The 19,479-nt window shown below is 42.8% G+C and overlaps 1 protein-coding gene across 1 annotated transcript in view; it reads right to left on the reverse strand.

Moving 5' to 3' along the window:
* TULP3 (TUB like protein 3) overlaps positions 1-19,479 on the reverse strand; it is a 69,087-nt gene that overhangs the window by 9,608 nt on the left and 40,000 nt on the right. Inside the window, exons 3-7 of the mRNA XM_075552206.1 lie at positions 9,738-9,897; positions 9,057-9,233; positions 4,313-4,446; positions 3,839-4,036; positions 1,854-1,966 (exon numbers count right to left, since the gene is read on the reverse strand). Coding sequence (XP_075408321.1) covers positions 1,854-1,966; positions 3,839-4,036; positions 4,313-4,446; positions 9,057-9,233; positions 9,738-9,897 — 782 coding nt within the window. The remainder of the gene's footprint in view (positions 1-1,853; positions 1,967-3,838; positions 4,037-4,312; positions 4,447-9,056; positions 9,234-9,737; positions 9,898-19,479) is intronic.

Here is a 19,479-nt window from a genome sequence, read left to right on the forward strand (position 1 = left end):
CTTGACACAATTGATGTTTGTATAGCTTGTGATAAGAGTTGTATGAGCCCCTAATAAAGTGATCAATCAATAAATAAATCTAACTTTAAAAAAAAACAAAAAGGATTGGGACCAACTCACAGTGACCCCATAGGACAGGGTAGACCTGCCCCTGTGGGTTTCTGAGACTGTAACTGTTTACAGGCGTAGAAAGAAAGCTGTGTCTTTCTCCTGAGGAGTGGATGGATGGTGATGTGGAACTGCCCAACACATAGCCACTACGCCCTCAGGGGTCACGAGGAAGCATCAGCCAAACCCACACTGAGGGACAATCTACAACTAATGGGCCACACCCTTCCAAAGTGTTAAAGTCATGACAGGCAAAACCACAGTGAACCTAAACAACAAAAATCCCTTGGGAACTGCCCACGCTGAAGGAGGGAGACAAGACCAGTTGCAAGTAGCCTCCTGGACTGGCTGCTCTCTGGCCAGAAACAAGATCATGAGTGGGGCAAATCGGGAAAGCGGAATACGACATGATTAGTGCCTCAATGGGAATGTCCTCGTTTCGATCACTGCATGAAGGTGGTAGTTGTGTGCTGCTGGACTGAGTTCAGCGCCTAGCACCATGTATGACAGAGACCACCCCCGGGGTTTCCAAAACCGTCATCCTGTGGGAGCAGGTCGCCGGGTCCCTGCTCCTGCAGAGCCATTGGTGGGGTGGCCCACCACCGAAGCTGAGTGCTTAACCACTGTGCCATCAGGGCCTCCTAGTGCCGCAGGTGGGAAGGATGTTCACATTTGGGAAACTGGCTGAAAGGAACTCTGTACTGTGTAACTTTTTTCCCAAGTTCAAAATTATTTCTAACTCGAAAGTTAAAAATCCAGGTTGAGGAAGGGGCGGATGGGCAGTATAGGTATCTTCTCAGGATTTACGATGAAGATGAAATGATGACTGTGTCACGGGAGAAGAAGAAGTGGGATCAAAGGAGGATTGTTTGCTTGTTTGTTTGTTTTGTCAATGTGAGGTACTCTATATTTGTGAATCAATCCAGTTCTTCAAAAGGGCAAAGCGACATGCTGGAGAGGCACAAAGGCCTTGAATTAGGCCGAGCGAGCAGAATCCAGTGCTTAAGGTAAAGGTGTGGCCCGACAGAGGAGTAGCAAGTCTATTGTATCGCTGTGACAGTAGGAAGGCAAAGCATATCCACCTGGATGCAGGTAGGCGAGCGGCAGAAATGAAGGGAGTTCCTTTGTGACTATTCCTGCTGCTCGAGGTGATCAAAAGCATGGCCATCATCTAGGAGCGAGCTGAGAGGAAGGAGACGGGGGACGGGAAGTCTGAGAAGAGAATTATGGAAGACTCACCGCAGATCAGGAGAGACAATTGCTTCATGGGCCTCTCTAAATGTGTGGTAACAGCCTTTCAATGAGATCAGTTCTCTTGATTCTCTTTTTCTCCAGCTATGGTCAGCAACCATACCTGTCTGTCAGTGTGCTGCACTGTGGTGGTCTGTGTGTTGCTATGACTCTAGAAGCTATCAAACGATCCCCAACACCTACCACGTAGTAATAGGTTTCCTAGTGTTAGTGATCCTTGAATTCTGGATTGATTTTTTAAAATTATTTTTAGTACACACTGAATTTGATTTGCTGAGATATGAATTCATGAGTTTCATTTATCACTGTTTTATTTTTCATTCTCTTTAAACAGGGTTTTTGCTATGAGCATAGACAGGCCTGGATGGCTAGGTTAGTTGGCTCCTTGAACTAGCCTCCTTCTGTACAGATAAAGCTTCTGCAGTCAGACCCACTCTGAAGAGAGATACAGAAGCATCAGAGCAAACGGGAGGACTGACACAGGCCACTCTTACCTGAGTTTGCCAATGTAATTTTCCCCTGCACGAGATAAGTCTAGAGGATCAGTGGAGATGAGGTAATTGGATGTTTTGCTCTTTTTCCGCTTTCTTGCTGCAAGAAGAAATCTCTAGAAAAAGCAAAAGTGTCTGTGAAAAATTGAGGCAAGAGAAGCCCCAGCTTTGTCTTACCCAGTCACTCTTCAAGTGCTTAGCAAAGCCTAACAACCACTAAGTAGCTGGTCTTTGTGTCTCCCCCTTCTAACGCTCATCCTGCTTCCTGAATTCACTGTCTGTCCCCTTCCTAGACGGCTGCTTGGAAGGCACGAACTTCCTTCTCTTACCTAGTTGCTTACGCGTTTATCCCCAAACCATGACTTCTAAGAGGCCTCCCCCAATGCCATGTGTAAGAATCCCAACTCTAGACGACACTGGCTCCTAGCCCCCTAGCCTCTGCTGTCACTGTCCTAGTATGCCTGTTATATTTTGTTGCTGCTTTAAATCCCCGTGATCTCGGTGATATGAATACTGTCAATTATGTACCCTTCCTTAAGCCCCACTGAGCTTAGACGATCAGTCATAGAGAATCAGGGGAGCAGAGACGGCCAAAGAGCTTAGAATCAAAACTAAGTGGTCCTGAATCTGGCTATATCACTCCATGTGATAAGTTATCCTCTTCCATAAAGTGGGATAAGAACTCCTACTTTGTTCAGAGAAGAAACTTGTCCACTGGACTCAGAAACTCACATGAAGCACGGCCTCTTCTAACCCAAGGCCAGAGGAAGTAATGGTGCACAGCTACCACCACCGACCATTCTGACCACGAGATAATAGACAGTCCCGAATAGAATGGCAGTAAAATGTAGAATGAAATGAAAATTCCTAAAAAAGCCAGACTTACTGAGCTATTATAGAGACTACAAGAAACCCCAGGACGATCACTGGAAGATAAACTTGGAACTGGAAACAAAGCTATCTCTGGTGGTCATCTTCAGCCACATAATAGATTGGTTTGTAAGATACACAGCGTCACCCATGAGTAACGCGCATCCTGAAAACCGTCGCCCTAGCAGCCGACGTTTAGCCAAACGTGAAAACGAGAAGGCCAAGGAGGCAAAGAGAAGCTCAATCAATGGAAGTAAAGAGAATCCTGACACCTGTGAAAACAATGTGGGTGCATATCATTAAAAGTTGGGGGGAATGAGGAGCTGATGCCAAGGGCTTAAGTGAAGAGAATGTTGAAGACAACAAATGTGCAAATGTGCTTTACACAACTGATGTATGTATGGATTGTGATAAGAGTTGTATGAGCCCCAATAAAATGATTTAAAAACATTATTACTAAAAGGCAAACTAATTTTGCTGCATATGCTTTTATCAAAAACACAATAAAATTTTATTTCAAAAAAATAAATTTTACCTTGCAAGGTCATTATAAAGATTTTTAATATATATATATAATAGTGTATGTATGATAATTAGTAAATAATAAACAGTGGCTATAAAAACAATGGTATCTATTATCATTTTATCATTTCTAGGCTGTAAGTTAACCATTTACACACAAAAGTAGTTGTTCATTAGCAAGTATTAATGGCCTCAAACTTATATAGAAAGAATTATAATTTCTAGAGTAAGAAATAAGACATTTAACTTGAATATTTTTCTAGATTTCTAATGTCTTCTAGCTCCTTAAATGTGTTCCTCTATGATGTCATATAAAATTAAAATATACAATGACGCGCACACATGCAAACATTCTCTTCCATTTTAGATAACATGATTTGGGGGCAGAGGTAGGGTAGGTTCTTGCCTATTAAGAACTATGAGCTCCTTGAAAACACTAAGAACACAATTATCTGGGAATTAGTAGATCCAATCTACTTCCAGATGACGTGGCTTAACAGCAGGGCGATTTTCTTAAACAAGGCCCCATCAGTAGTCTATTCACACAACATTCTTCCCTTCTACCTCAAGATCTGCCGGAGACTTGATTCTCTTACCTTTTGATTTTTATCTTTTTCCAAGAACATATAATACGTGGGGAAGAGACGGCGTTCCATTCTATTTTTATTCCTGATTATTCGACACTTGATTGTGATACCTCGTGGGGCAGGGCTGTATGCAAACTCCTCTAAATTCTCCACTTCCCCCAGCTGGTTATCAGTGTGCTGTGCTGCAGTGCCGGAAGCTCCCGTGTGCTGAAAGACCAAACCTGTCTGAGCGATGGCGGCCAGCCAGCAAATGGCTCCCAGTGAGAAACACCGTAACTGATTATGTCTGGAGTCTTATGGCAAAATGAGGGGAAATCAAGACATTAAAGAAAGACGGGACTAGCGAGAGTAATGAAGTAGGTAAACAGGAAGAGAGGGAGGCAGCCTCACCAGGGACCCTCACCAGTAATGGTACGTAATACTGAAGCTAAGTTTAGGAAAGAGTCAAATCCGTTCAAAGAAAGGCATTTCAGAGTTACGTACTGTGGTTGATTTCTGGCTGGATGCAGAAGTGGGTCTCTGTGTTTCTGAATTTGGTGAATGTGATCTTAATTCTTTCCCTCCTTCTTCCTCCCCATCGGTCTCCTCCTCATCGAAGTTTAAACTGCCTAAGAGACCTGGCAGAAAAGCAAGCGCTGTCAGCAGCTGTCAGTCAACTCCGAACTCACGGCCGGCAAATCCACTCTGCCTCTCAGGGCCCCGCGGGGTATGCCCGGGTAGAACTGCCCCTGTGGGTAACTTCAGGGGACTCCAAAGTCCGCCACCAGAGCGCTTGTCAAGCCTGGTCTGAAAATGAGGAGCAAGTGTTTTACACTAAAGACACTTTCATGTTTCCTGCTTACAACTTTCCCAGTTATTCCTAGTTATGTCTATTTCATAACAACTGACCATCTCTCTTCCTAAAAAACGTCATCTCTGTTAAAAATGTAAACAAGTATCTGCTAACCCTAGTGGCTTCCCAAGAGAAAGGAAGCATGACCATACAAGTGTGCACATCAATGTCCACCGCAGCTGTACTGCAGCGGCAAAGCCGAAAACCAACCCAAGGGTCCGTCATTTAAATCAGGGGCGCGTAATGCCCGGCCCGACGGCTGCAGAAGGCCCTAGAAACCATCAGTCCCAGTGACTGACATCACACACCTCACCAAGAGAGGCAGCTCCAGCACCACGTGGGGTGGGTTAATGAAATGGTTGACGATTAAATGCATGGTCTGTGAATGATGTTAGAAATGCCCAATGGTCCTTGGCAGACAAAAAAAGGTTCCCTAGCCTTATTTTGATAGAGATTGTGCTAGAGCCATGCAGTGAACTACCATCAACAATAAAAGGAACAAACAGTGTAATCACCACAATGATAAGGTCTGTTATAATCAATCAATTGAAAGGAAGTTTCCTCTGGGGTGTGGCCTGCTTCCAATATAAGTGAATGCTGTGAAAAAGCTTGTTTGCTTTTTGCCGGGTCTGGATCCTGCATCTGGCTGGTCGCTGATCTCCACTTCTTGGCACTTCAGCCAGTGGACTGCAGTATTGCCTGTCAATCCTGGAAGTTGTCAGCAGTCTCACCTGCCAACCCTGGATTCATCTGCTCTGTGCCATCTGACCTGCCGATCTTGACCTCATTCATCCCTGTACCTAAGAGACACAAGTCTCCAGCCTCACCCCTCACCTACGGGTTTGGAACTTGCTCCCCTCTCCAAGTCTGTGAGCCATGTCCTTGATCAGGAGCCTTTCTACACACACACACACACACACACACACACACACACACACACACGAGCCATGTCCTTGATCAGGAGCCTTTCTACACACACACACACACACACACACACACACACACACACGCTCGCTTCGCTAGTTCCGCTTCTCTCACCAGTCTGGCCTAAGAGAGAGAGAGATGTCCGCCTACGGCAGAGGCAGAGCTAGGACCTAGACTAAACTCCCTTTGTCTCCCCTGATAATACTAAGTCATCCTTCATAAAATAGTTGAAATAACCTGAAAATCATGGATTCAACGAGCAGATGTAAAGCCCGGGAGTGTGACTTTTTCCTTCAAGCCACTTCCTGCTCACATTCAATCAACTATCTATGAAGCGTTTTCCCACAGTTCACCATTAAATCGACAGTGGTTTTACTGCAAGGCACCCCTGGACAAGGCAAACACTGCAGTTTCAAAAGCGATCTGAAGTGAAACATGAGGCTTCAAAAAGTTCACTCAAGATTCCATGATCTCCTGATGCACGTGTGCCTATCCACACAAAACCCCAGCATGGATGTTTATGGCAGCATCATTCACAATTGTTAAAACATAAAAACAATGCCGATCCCTATCAACTGAGGAATGGAAACAATGTAGCATACCCATACAATGGATATTACTTGATAACAAAAGGGGGAGCTGTAGTGATACATGCTACAACATGGGTAAACCTTGAAAATGCAATGCTAAGTCCAAGAAGCACATTATAAAGAACCCAGCATTGCACCTTTCGCATGAAAGGCCCGGAACAGGCCTACCCAGAGACAGAAAGTACACTGAGGTTGCTTAGAGGCTTTGGGGGAGTGGAGGTTGGTGGGAAATGGGAGAGGATGGCCAGTGGATACAATATTCATTTTGAGATAATGAAGATGCTCTAAAATGGACTGTGATATTTGCAGAAATCTGAAAAACATACCAGATACATTAAATCATGTACGCTCGATGTATAAATTGCACGGTGCGTAAGCTATCTTTTTTTCGCAGCCAAAAGTCAGAAAACTTGAGATATGACTGCGATCTGGTCATCTTTGCTCAGCACTGTGTTGTCAAGTGTTATTTTCATACCAAGAACTCAGTCTATATGAATGTTTGAGGATGAAGGTCGAAGAGTTCTCACGAACCTTTAGGATAGCCTAATTGGACAGACGCTATGAAACTGTCACTTGGTAAAATTTAATCAGAGACCTCTGAATAGGGTTTATGACGCAACGTGCCTGGATGCAAGAGGTATCACCTGCCACTAAACACTAGTTCCCACTAGTTCTATGACACAGCCCTCCTTGATACTAGCCCTCATGGAGCCATCACGGAAGATACGGGTGCGATAGCAAAGTGCAGCGAGAAATCAGATGGTGCTTGACTTCTGAAAGAAGCAAGCAGACATCCAAGTGAGGCATCAACTAAGCTCACACAGAAAAAGCACATCAGTGTGTGTGATCTAGGAATTATACATTAAAAAATTCAAATCTAGGAGAGAATAGTAACACTAGCAAAGCTTCAATTCTGAAGCACTCAGGTGACAGTGGAACACAGGCTTCCATTTGCAGGGTGGCCCCAGCAAGCCTCTGATGAACTCCCCTGACTAGTTCAGCGAACAGCCTCGCTGTCAGACAGGGACCACCTATAGTCCATTATGGCAGATGCACTTAGGTGACAATGTAACACTTGTGTGATCTCCCTGTCTAACCCATCTTTTTTTTTTTTTTTGTCTAACCCATCTTAGACTTGTTCCAGTTTTTAATATTTTTCTGATTTCTTTTCAATTGAGGTTTTTGTTTTACTCTGTCATTGTTAGATTTTTAAAATGTGTTTCTTGATTTTGTTTTGTGTATCTTTGTCTATATGAAATCCAGGACAGATAAACCTATAGATTTATCTGTAGAGACAGTAACTGTATTATTAAGTACCTGAGGACATGGCCAGGGGGAGACGGAGGCTAACAACAATAACTACAAGAAAGAAGAAAATGTTTAAAAATTGTGGTAATGATTACACAACTCTTCTTAATATGATTGAACTACTGAATTATATGTCAATATAAAACAAAAAAAGTGGGGTAGTTCTGAGAAAAAATACGGCAGGCATGTAATTGGGTTGGACCAAAGGAGACAAGTTGGTTCTGAAGGGATAAAGAACTGGGCTATGAATCAGAAAATTTAAAGAAAGAATCAGAAAATCTAGTCCTAACATTAGGAAGCGAGATGACTTGGTAATTTCACTTTTGGTTAAATACAAAGTTCTTTCTACTCCAACTCCTATTTGTCCAACTGTGTCTCCTTGTATTTTCTTTTGTTACTATCATGGGGAAATGCCACAATGATGTTCATATTAGAGAGAGAGAAAATGAGGCAGAGAACAAAATAAGTTGTTTGCTCCTCTCCCAGCCAGAAACAGCATCGTTGAACTCCTGAAACTACTGCTTTGGATGGATCCCCAAGGAGGCTGGCTCCACAACTATGGTCTAATTCACCTCACTACTGTGCCTTTGCTACAATGTGCACTTCTGTCTTCTGCCCCAACATTCAGAAACATGATGGCTTTTGATACCTAGAAGCTCTTGTACCAGCAGTATGACCCAGGACAGATTATGTAAGCTCTCTTGAGAACTAATTTTCTTTTCTGTGAACTGGAGAGTCTAATGTGCACAGATCTCTTAAAAGAACTGTCATAAATATTAAATGAGATAAAGTATGTCAAGTACCTGACACACAGCACACATGCAAAATGCTAGTTTGCAGCTGCTTCCAAAGCTGGTACCAAGATGAGCAGACGCGTACCCTTCCCCACCCCATTAAAATCACTGCTTCCTCCTAAAGCCAGTCTTCTTCCTTCTCACTGCTCTATGACAGTGATGCCATTTCTCCCATGGGTTTTATGTTTGTAAACATCATGCTGTATTGTAATTCTAGGTCAAGGTCATCAACCACACCACCCATGCACTAACCAGATTTCCTGCATTCACACTTGCCATCCTCCAATCCATTCTTTACAGTCTTATTTCCACAGTCCATACCTGCTCATAGAACTCCTTGTAAGTTCCCAATACTCTCCAAATAAAGTAGAAATTCCTTAATATGGCCCATAATGCTATACACAAACACACACAGTTGTCTAAGTCAGCCCTGACTCTATGGCAATGAATTTGGTAAGTATACACATGTATTTGTGCACGTGCACGCACGCGTTGAGTATACGCGCGTGTATCTGAAGCCTGTTCACCTCTCTAGGACCATCTCTCTCTATTTCCCTAGTACATAAAACACTCGGTTGGCAGGCACTCTGAGCTGGCCAGCTCCTCCACTGTTGACAACAGCCACTCAGACATCGAAAACGCTTACTCCTGTCATCTCTGTACAGCCCTCAGCCAGACTACGAGCAATTCTGAGTCACCCGGATCAATATTAAGCAACAGTGACACTACAGGAGGCGCTTCAGAAGACAAAGGGCCTTCCGGTCACTGCCCAGCCTCACCATGCTTCTGGAGAATCTCCGGAAGATCTGGCTTCGCAGCCGTCTCCGTCGTGCTTTTTTCATCCACCATCTGGTCGGTATCTTCTTCTGTAGCAGAAGAGCCGACTGAGAGAATGTGAAGTTTGGTTTCCAAATCTTGGGTCTCTGGCTTCTGGAAGGCAGCTGGACCATCAATACCTATAGGCCCAAAAATAAAGAGACAAGTGCTGTTTGCCATTAAGACTGTGTTACTGTAGTTGCTGAGTTCTTCCAGCTCATCGGGCTCACTGAGATTGGGGGGACCTTGCCGCCATTGGGGCTTTGTGGCTGTGATCTTTACAGAACCAACTGTCAGGTCTCTTCTCCCATGAAGCCACTGGGAGGGCTCAAACCACCAACCTATTGAACCCATAAACCAGGGCTCCTTGTTAAGACTGTAAGCCCCTCAAACAGGCTGTTTTGGACTAGTTGATTTGGCATCTAAAACCACAGGACCAGGATGGATTAACTTTGTACTATCCTGCACTGATTAAAACACTGCTTTCATCCTAACTCAGAGAACCACAGGATGATGATTACAGGTGGGTGAAAGTACCTGGCTAACATTGCAAAAGTGTCCCTTTGGCCTATTTGAGAATCCACTCGACTTGTGAAAACTATCCCCCGACCCCTCCATGTTAGAAATGCCGCCTCAATACCCACCATGAAGGATGGCATCGTTGCCAAGGGCATCAAGTTCCACTAATCGAGTTTGTTCCTCTCGGCCTCTTGGCCTTGGGTGGCAGAGCCTGACTTCGGGGTTTGGCTGGACCATGAGGGGCTCAAGGCGTTTTCTCCTCTGCTTCTTCTCCAGCAGGGCTCTCTTGAAAAACAGTAGGTGACATTATTGACAGGAGAGTAATGATATGACCAAGGCCCGTAAAACAGTTCCACGTTGTTTATCTCATCAAACCTCTGGCAAATTTTTTTCTCCATTTAAAATTGGGAAAACTGGGGCATGGCGAGGAGCAAAGATTCATTCACTCTTTTAATAAGTATTTATTAAATACCTACTGTATATATTCGTGTATAAGCCGAGTTTTTCAGCACAAAAAAAATGTTTGGCTTATACATGGGTCAGTGGTACCCCAGCGAGGTGTAACATCTCACTGCCCCTCCCCCCCAGGTAATGGGACCAGCGCCTGCTATCTTGCTTCATCTTGCTTCGCCTGTTATCTTGCTTCTCAGCTGTTCATTTGTTCATTCAAAGCCCTGCAGACACTGCAGGACTTTGAATGTTTGTTTACTCACATCTAACCAATCAGAGCCACCCTATGACATGTATCTTTGAATAAGCCTTTTAAAGACCGTGTGTGAAGGATGTGGCATGAAAGGATGTCATCTGGTCAAACCCAAGACTAACAAAAGGAGGAAATCTCATGAAGCCTGACATCAAGTTAATAGCAAAGTGGGTTCGAAATGCATGGGAAGACATTCCAGAAGACATGGTGCGACGTGCCTTCCAGAAATGTAGTATTAGTAATTCTATGGATGACAGTGAAGACTGCGCTTTATATGAAAATGACAGCGGTGATGGTGATGACGGCGATCTCAGTGAGGACAGCGTCTATGATGACCTCACACCAGCTGAAGCTCTGCCTTGAGATACGGATGATGATGAGGAATACAGTTTTGAAGGATTTTAACTCTTTACGTTTTAACTTGGTATCATTGTTGATACCTTATTGTTTTTGTTGAACCTATGTTCCACTTACTGTGCTGGCTTACTAATGTTAAATGACTTGTTGTCCTTTTGTTTTTAATTAAAAATAAATATTTAAATACATTACCCCACTGATGTCTCCATTTTTAGTAATTTTATTTTCACTTGTTTTGATTATTGAAACTCACCAATAGCTTCTGCATTTTCCACCTTAGGCTTATACTCGAGTCAATCAGTTTTTCTGGTTTCCCAGGTAATAATTAGGTACTTTGGCTTATACTCGGGTCGGCTTATACAGTACATATGGTATATAAGAGTCTATTTAAAATCAAATAATATGGTGCTGGCCAAGCTAAGGTTATGACTCAGGTCTATTAAAAATAACCACAGTAGTTATCATATTTTCCAAAACAAGTTTAAAATATATGAACATATGCGTTAGGGGTGAATGGAGCATAGCGACAGTGTTCACCACATGGCAGAATATGAGGAATTACTTTCTTTTCCTAATTTTCTATGCTTTCCAGATTTTCTTACTTCTGTAAAGGAACAAAAATTTTTATCCTCTAAACACCAAATTATTTTCATGTTTTAATCAGCTAAAGAATAGTAAGTTTTGGTTTTTTCTTATTTTACATCACAGAAGTCAAACAAATCAGGGCCTAGGATAAGAAAGAAAATGGCAAATGGAACATTCCAAAAAGAAGGCAATCCATTCTATGGATTAAAAACAACGCTTAACTATGTCGCCTGAAGCAGGGAACTAATAGAGAGGTCTGAGGGGGCAGCTCCAATCCCAACTACCCGTCCCCACAGAAGAATTCCCTTCAGAGGACAGCGCTGATGCTACAGCTCAGGAAGAGGGCATGTCTGATGGGAGCACATGGGAGCAAACGAAGGAGGAGGAAGAGAGAGTGAAGCACTTTCTGGTCCACCAGGTCCTAGAGGGTGATATCCCTGCTCAGAGCAGCCAATGCACAGAAAGGACCATAGGGCTGGCCCCACACAGCGTCCCTCACTGACCCATAGCACTACGGGGTACAACACTGGAGATACAATGCAGGAATTGCACCTGATCTGACCCGACCACACTGAGGTGAAACAGTAAGAGCATGTAACAGAACATGCAAGGGGAGCAAAACAATGAAGTCCCCAGGGAATACCAAAAATAGACTTTGGGGCCAGGGCATGGCAGCCCATCAGATTTGACCAGAAAACACTGCTAAAGGTCAACAAACAAACCCTGAACTATTTATAGGCTATTTACTATTTTTGTTGTGTTGTTTTCTTTTGTTGCTTTGTTTTGCTGTCTTGTTTTTTGTGCATATTATTATCTCTGCAGGTCTATCTAGATAAGCTAGGCTGGATAAACAATCTGGAGAAGTAAACAATGGGACCGAAGGTTCAGGGGGACATGAGAGAGGGGGATGCGGGAAGGAAGTGGTTAACAAACCCAGGGGCAAGGGAACAACAAGTGATCTAAAATCGATGGTGAGGAGGGTGTCGGCAGCCTGATAGGGCATGATCAAGCGTAATGTAACAAAGAGGAATTACTGAAACCCAAGTGAAGGCCAAACATGATAGTGGGACAAGAGGAAAGTCAAAGGAAATAGAGGAAAGAGCTAGGAGGCAAAGGGCATTTATAGAGGTCTAAATAAAGGCATGCATATATATATAAATATATATGAAGATGGGGAAATAGATCTATGTGTATATATTTATAGGTCTAGTATTAAGTTAGCAGAAAGACACTGGGCCTCCACTCAAGTACACCCTCAGTGCAAGAATACTTTATTCTATTAAACTGGCATTCCATGATGCTCACCTCCCCAGTACAATGGCTGAAGACAAATAGGTGCATAAGCAAATGTGGTGAAGAAAGCTGATGGTGCCTGGCTATCAAAAAATATAGTGTCTGGGGTCTTAAAGGCTTGAAGATAAACAAGCAGCCATCTAGCTCAGAAGAAACAAATCCCACGTGGAAGAAGCACACCAGCCTGTGTGATCATGAGGTGTCGAAGGGATGAGGTATCAGGTATCAAAGAAAAAAACATATCATTGTAAATGAGGGGGAATCCAGAATGGGGACCCAAAGCCCATCTGTAGGCAACTGGACATACTGTTACAGAAGGGTTGCGCGGAGGAGACGAGCCAGTCAGGTTGCAGTGTAACAATGATGAAACATACAAGTTTCCTCTGGTTCCTAAATGCTTTCTTCTCAACCTCCCCCCATCTCTGGCCCACTATCACGATCCCAATTCCACCTTACAAATCTGGCTAGACCAGAGGATGTACACTGGTACAGACAGGAACTGGAACACAGGGAATCCAGGAATGATGATCCCTTCAGGACCTATGGTGAGAGTGGTGATACTGGGAGGATAAAGGAAGGATGGGGTAGAAAAAGGGAACCAATTGCAGGGATCTACATATAACCTCCTCCCTGGGGGACAGATAACAGAAAAGTGGGTGAAGGGAGACAGCAGACAGTATAAGTAAGATATGACAAAATAATAATTTATAAATTATCAAGGGTTCATGAGGGAAGGGAGAGCGGGGAGGGGAAAAATGAGGAGCTGATGCCAGGGGCTTAAGTGGAGAGCAAATGTTTTGAGAATGATGATGGCAACAAATGTGCTTTGCATAATATATGTATGTATGGATTGTGATAAGAGTTGTATGAACCCCCAATAAAATGACAAAAGACAAAAACTCACTGCCACAAAGTCAATTCTCATTCACAGAGACCCTGCAAGACAAGGTACAGCTGCCCTTCTGTGGGTTTCCAAGGCTGCACGATACACTTTATGTGAGTAGAAAGACTCATCTTTACCCCGTGGTTTCGAATTAAGCTCCTGGTCAGCAGCCTAACCCATAACGACCATTGTGAAGATAATCACAATTATGTTAGCAGAGCACCTAATAAAAGGACAAGTAACCCTTTGAGTTGTTGAACACACAATTGATGATCTGAAATGTAAGCCTTCACCTGATTCACAATACAAGTTTTGTTTACGATAGGAAAAATGTCCATTAAATACATAAAAGATGCTCAATATCACTAGTCATTAGGGAAATGCAAAGCAAACACTATGCCAAATGCCACTTCATCTGTCCTCAAAGGACTAATTTAAACCATATAACACAAGTGTTAGTAAGGATACCATTGCATTGCTGGTGGAATGTAAAATAATGCAGCCGTTTGGAAAACTGTCTGGCAGTTACCGTAAAGAGTGGCAAGTGACGTGGGTTGATGTGTGACCTCCAACAGCTGCACACAGGGAGGGAATTGAATTCCACAGCAGCATTCTCCAAGGCAGATCTCTGTGAGGCAAAGGTCACTGATATATCATCTCTCCCACGGCACTCGTCTGTCAGCTGGGTTCATTAATTCACTGCAATGGCCACACAACACTCAGAGGACTCACAATTACAGGGTTACAGGTATAACTCAGGTGAGAAATGCTCAGAATAAAGGTGTTCGGTCAGGGCAGTCTCTGCCCTGTCCAGCAATGGTCTCCAGTCCTCGGTCTCCTGTCCTGTCCTGCTTGGGCAGTGTTACTAAAATTTTTTTTAAAGCTGCCAAGAAATGCCCAGAAACACACCACTCCTCCACAGGCCTCCATCTGAAGATCAAGTCCCATCAAGCCTAGCTCGCTCAATGCACTGTAGACACCCACTCCACAACTCCAACTCCAGTCTGAAAGCACTGCGTTGCACCTGCTTCATGAGCGGCAAAGCCCACTGCCCTTTCCTCCTCTGCGCTGCTGCTCTTTCCTGGATCGCTCCGTCCAAAGGGCATACTCTACTCTGCTCTGCTCTTGCCCCTAGTGAGAGAGTACCCCCTTTCTTCTTCTGAGACGGCTCATTTTATATGCAGGAGATGGCAGTGAAAACTAACCCTGTCGCAACTGCTCACAGCTGAAACACACAAGCTCATCAGCGCAGCTCCAGCTTGTTACTCAGACCTATCAGAAACGAGTCGTTTGGCGGGAGTAAGGAAGATTATGGTTAAGAGAGCCGTCGTCAATCATTCGCTGCCCAGCGGGCCACCTTACATCACAGGGCAGCATCCTTTCATTATAGTTGGGGTCAGGTCTGCTGACCCAAGGAGCTAGACAGAGGCTGCCACAGAAGGCAGGGCCTCTGGGCACTTGCTGGCTGTCTTAAAAGAACTTCAAGCCACGTGAGTGAAAGGTCAAAGACCAGAGAGTGCCCTGCCTGCAGGCACCACTGAGAAGAGGCTGTCCTGTCCTCACAAATGAACTGAGCTTCTGTAACCTGTTAATGTCTGTAAGAAACCCCATAATCATGAGTGCTGTCTGTGTGTGCTATGTGGCATGTTGATGAATGGGGTTGGAGGGGCAGTTTGTCAGAATTGGTAGGAAAGTGGTGCATATCTGACCAGGCAGAAATCTGCCTCTGGTAATGCTGACGTCAAGTCTGCTTTTCCTTCCCCCTTACGGAGTGTGAGGTGGTCAACTAACTGATGGCAACCCCTTTTCATTTCTCCTTTCTCCACCCAACTTTCCTAATCCTACGTATATTACCCAAGAGGAGTGAAAACACGGTCACACAAAAATCCTATACACTATAAATATCCATAGCCACATAGTATTAGAAAAATTAGAAACATCCAAATGTTACCTAGTGACTAAATTAAATGTGCGTACCCACACAATGGAATTTTATTCAACAATAAATTATGTACTGACATGTGCTTCAAAACGGATGAACCTTAATAACATTAGGTCAAAGAAAACCATACACAAACACACCTGGATACTCAGCATGGTTTTGTGGAAATTCCCTTACCCTTGTTGGGTAATCTCATACTTTCCTTTTTTCCCTCCAAAGTTTTATTGGCACTTTATCCACATGTCATACAATTCAATAATGCAATCATATCAATAAAGGTTGTACAATTATCACCACAGTTCTAGATTTTCGTCTTCCTTGTACTAATTGTTATTCATATAATTATATTTCTTAATTGTGGCAAATATATACACGACAAAACTCTCCAACTCAACAACAGTACCCTCATTTTATTGGGAGCTCTCACAGACAGCATGACATTCCACAGTTCAACACTTCAGGCAGTGTTGCAGTTGTTACCACAATCAGTTTCGAAACATTTTCTTTCTTCTTGAACTCCTTGATATCAGCTCCCCTTTCACCCCACCAGACCCCCCAGGAACCCTTATACCACCCCCCCATATCTTACACACTATATCCATTCACATCTAATTCTGTTGTTCAATCCCACTGAATGGGGCTATACAGTCATCAATCCTAATAGCTCCCTATTCTTCTCTTTCCCATACCTTCAGGGAACCATTACTCCTGTTACTGTTTCTGATGGGTTATCTATCTTGACTTTCATGTACAGAACGATCTTAATATACAAATGAACATCAAATCTAACATGATTAATGAGATAAAACAAATCAAAACCTTAATTGTAAGGGAACAGAAATACTAAAGAACTAGAGGATAGTTATGTGTTTCATAGTGCTATACCACACCCTGGATTTATCATCCCTTCCACGTGGCCCTTCCGAGGACTGTCCAATTATCTTATAGGTGAGTTTTGGATCTCAACTACATCCACACTTTTTCACATCGATTGGGCTGATCACACAGACTGGCGTACTTCTTCCATGTGGGCTTTGTTACGTCCCTGCTAGATGGCTGCTTGTTTAACTATAAGCCTGTAAGACACCAGAAGCTCTGTCTTTTAATAGCTGTCCACCATAATCTTTCTCCAACCCATTTGCTTATGTACCCATTTTGTCTTTGGCGTTCATGCAATGCCACATCATTAGAACCATTTTTGCACTGAGGTAACCACATTGGAATGCTCAAGGTTGCATCTCTGACATTTAACACAAAGTTAATACACGAAACCCAGAGGGATCTTTTTCCTGTAATAAAAAATAAATTCTCGATTTAGATTTTATATCTTTGTATGAACTGAAGAATATGTTAGAAGCCAGTGACCTCTTCTGGTAAAAAATAGCCAACTTGAGAGTGGAAAATTTAACTTTTCACGTAACATCCTTTTTTTTTTTAATTATTCATACTCTTTACCTATGTTATTACCTATATAAATACAAAAATTCTTAAAATCTATGCTAATAAAGGTTTATAAAAGTCTCAAAATTTATATAACATATATAGCACATATAGTATTCTCAATAAAAAATTCCCCAAAAAATGAGGCTACCTTCAAAATTTTAGAAAATTTTAGCTATATATGAAATTTGGAACACAAATGGCCTATTATAACAAGTAGTTTTTGAGTTAAAACTGGATCCTGTTCCAATGATTTCATGGTAAATGGGTTCTGACGTAAGTCAAAGGCCTCAATATTTCCCCTCATTATTGGCTTTTATTATATCTTTATAAACATACAGATAGATCCATGTGAACATTACATAAGGTACAAGTATATATTCTAATGAGCCAAACCAAACCAAATGGAATGCCATCAAGTCCATCCGACTCATAGCGAACCTCTGGGACAGAGCAGAACTTGCCCTGGGGGTTTCCAAGACGAAGCCGCACCTTTCTCCCAAGAGCAACTCGTGGCTGTGACAGTAGTCCACGGCATACTCACTGTGCCAACGGTCTCACCAATGAGAAGGTGTACTAGCACACCATACTGTCTATCCTCAAGTGTCAATTTTCGTAACTCGAGTACGTCCTAAGTTGGGGACTACCTGTACTCCATAGATGAACTGAAGACATGCTTTTTGCATTATAACATTAGGATGACTTTATATTAAAAGAAAAAGAAACAACCTACATTTCTGTAGCCATTTCTCTCTAAATACAGTTTGCTTTGCCTCGGTGTGGTGGGATCAGGTCAGGTGCAATTTGCACACTGTGTCTCCGGTGCTGTCCCCTGTATCGCCCTTGGTCACTGAGGGGCATCATGTCTCATAGTGGGGCCAGCCATGTTGTCCTCTCTCCATTATTCTTACAACATATATTTCTAAGATTTAATCAGATTCTTTCCATGATTTATGGAAGAGTAGTTTCTTCCCCATTTTTTCTTTATTAAAATAATTTGTTTTATTGACATAATTTACATATCACACAATTCAAGAGTTCTAATACGTTAAAAGAGTTGTGTAATCATCACAATTTTAGAACATTATTTTCTTTTTTAGGGGAATCATTATTATTCTCTCTCCATGAATTAAAAAATATAATTTTATTAGTGGCTCCTACAACTCTATCACCATCCATCCATTGTGAAAAGCACATTTGTTCATTTGTGTCATCATCATTTTCAAAACATTTTCTTTCTATGTGAGCCCATGGTATCAACTTCTCATCCTCATCCCCATCCCCCAACCCCCAGCCTGCCTCTCTCCCTCATTAACCCTTGATTATTTATAAATTATTATTTTCCCATGTCTTACACTAACCGATGTCTCCCTGCAACCAATTTTCTGTTGTTCATCCCCCTGGGAGGGGCTTATATATAAATCATTGGGATAGGTTCTACCTTTCTTCCCCCACCTTCCCCTTCCCCTCCTGGTATTGCTACTTTCAATATTGGTCCTGAGGGGTTTATCTGGTCTGGAGTCCCTGAGTTTCCAGCTCTCATCTGTACCCGTGTACATGCTCTGGTCTAACCAGATTTGTAGGATAAAATTGGGGTCATGATAGTGTTGGGGGGGGAGTAATAAAGAACTAGCAGAAAGTTGTAATGTTTCATCGGTCCTATACTGCACCCTGAATGGCTCATCTCCTCCTTGTGACCCTTCTGTAAGGGGATGTCCAAATGCCTACAGATGGGCTTTAGGTCTCCACTCCACACTCCTTCTCATTCACAATGATAGGATTTTTTATTTTGGGTCTTTGATGCCTGACACATAGGCTGGTGTGCTTCTTCCATGTGCACTAGATGGCCGCTTGTTTATCTTCAAGCATTTAAGACCCCAGATGCTATATCTTTTAATAGCCAGGCAACATCAGCTTTTTTCACCACATTTGCTTATATACCCACTTTGTTATCAGCGATCCTGTCAGGAAGGTGAACATCATGGAATGCCAGGTTAATAGAACAAAGTGTCCTTGTGTTGAGGGAGTTACTTGAGTAGAGGCCCAATGACCATATGCTACCTTAATACCAAACTATAAATATATGCACATGGATCTATTTCCCTTTTGTCATATATAAACATATCTACATGTCTATATTTCGATCTCTATAAATGCCCTTTGCCTCCTAGTTCTTTCCTCTATTTCCTTTTACTTTCCTTTTGTCCAACTATCATGCTCAGTCTTCATTTGGGTTTCAGTAATTTCCTCTAGGTTACATTATCCTTGATCAAGCCCTACCAAGCCTCCTATACCCTCCTTGCGATCAATTTTAGATCACTTGTTGCTCCCTTGTCCCTGGGTTTGTTAACACCCACTTCCTTTCCCCCACCTCCTCATCTGCCATGCTATCCCTACCCCAACTGTTGGTCCCATTTTCTCCTCCGGATTGTTTACCCACCTATCTTATCCAGGTAGACAAGGAGAGACAATAATATGCACAAAAACAAGACAGAGCAAAAAATAGCAACAAAAGAAAACACAATAACAACAAAAAAATGAGAAAAAAAAAGTCTATAAATAGTTCAAGGTCTATTTGTTGACCTTTAGAAGTGTTTTCCCGTAGAGTTTGATGGGGTACCATGCCCTGGCCCAACAGTCTATCTTTGGTATTTTCTGGGCGTT

Source organism: Tenrec ecaudatus, chromosome 6 (genome assembly GCF_050624435.1).
Source record: "Tenrec ecaudatus isolate mTenEca1 chromosome 6, mTenEca1.hap1, whole genome shotgun sequence".
Classification (NCBI taxonomy): Eukaryota; Metazoa; Chordata; class Mammalia; order Afrosoricida; family Tenrecidae; genus Tenrec; species Tenrec ecaudatus.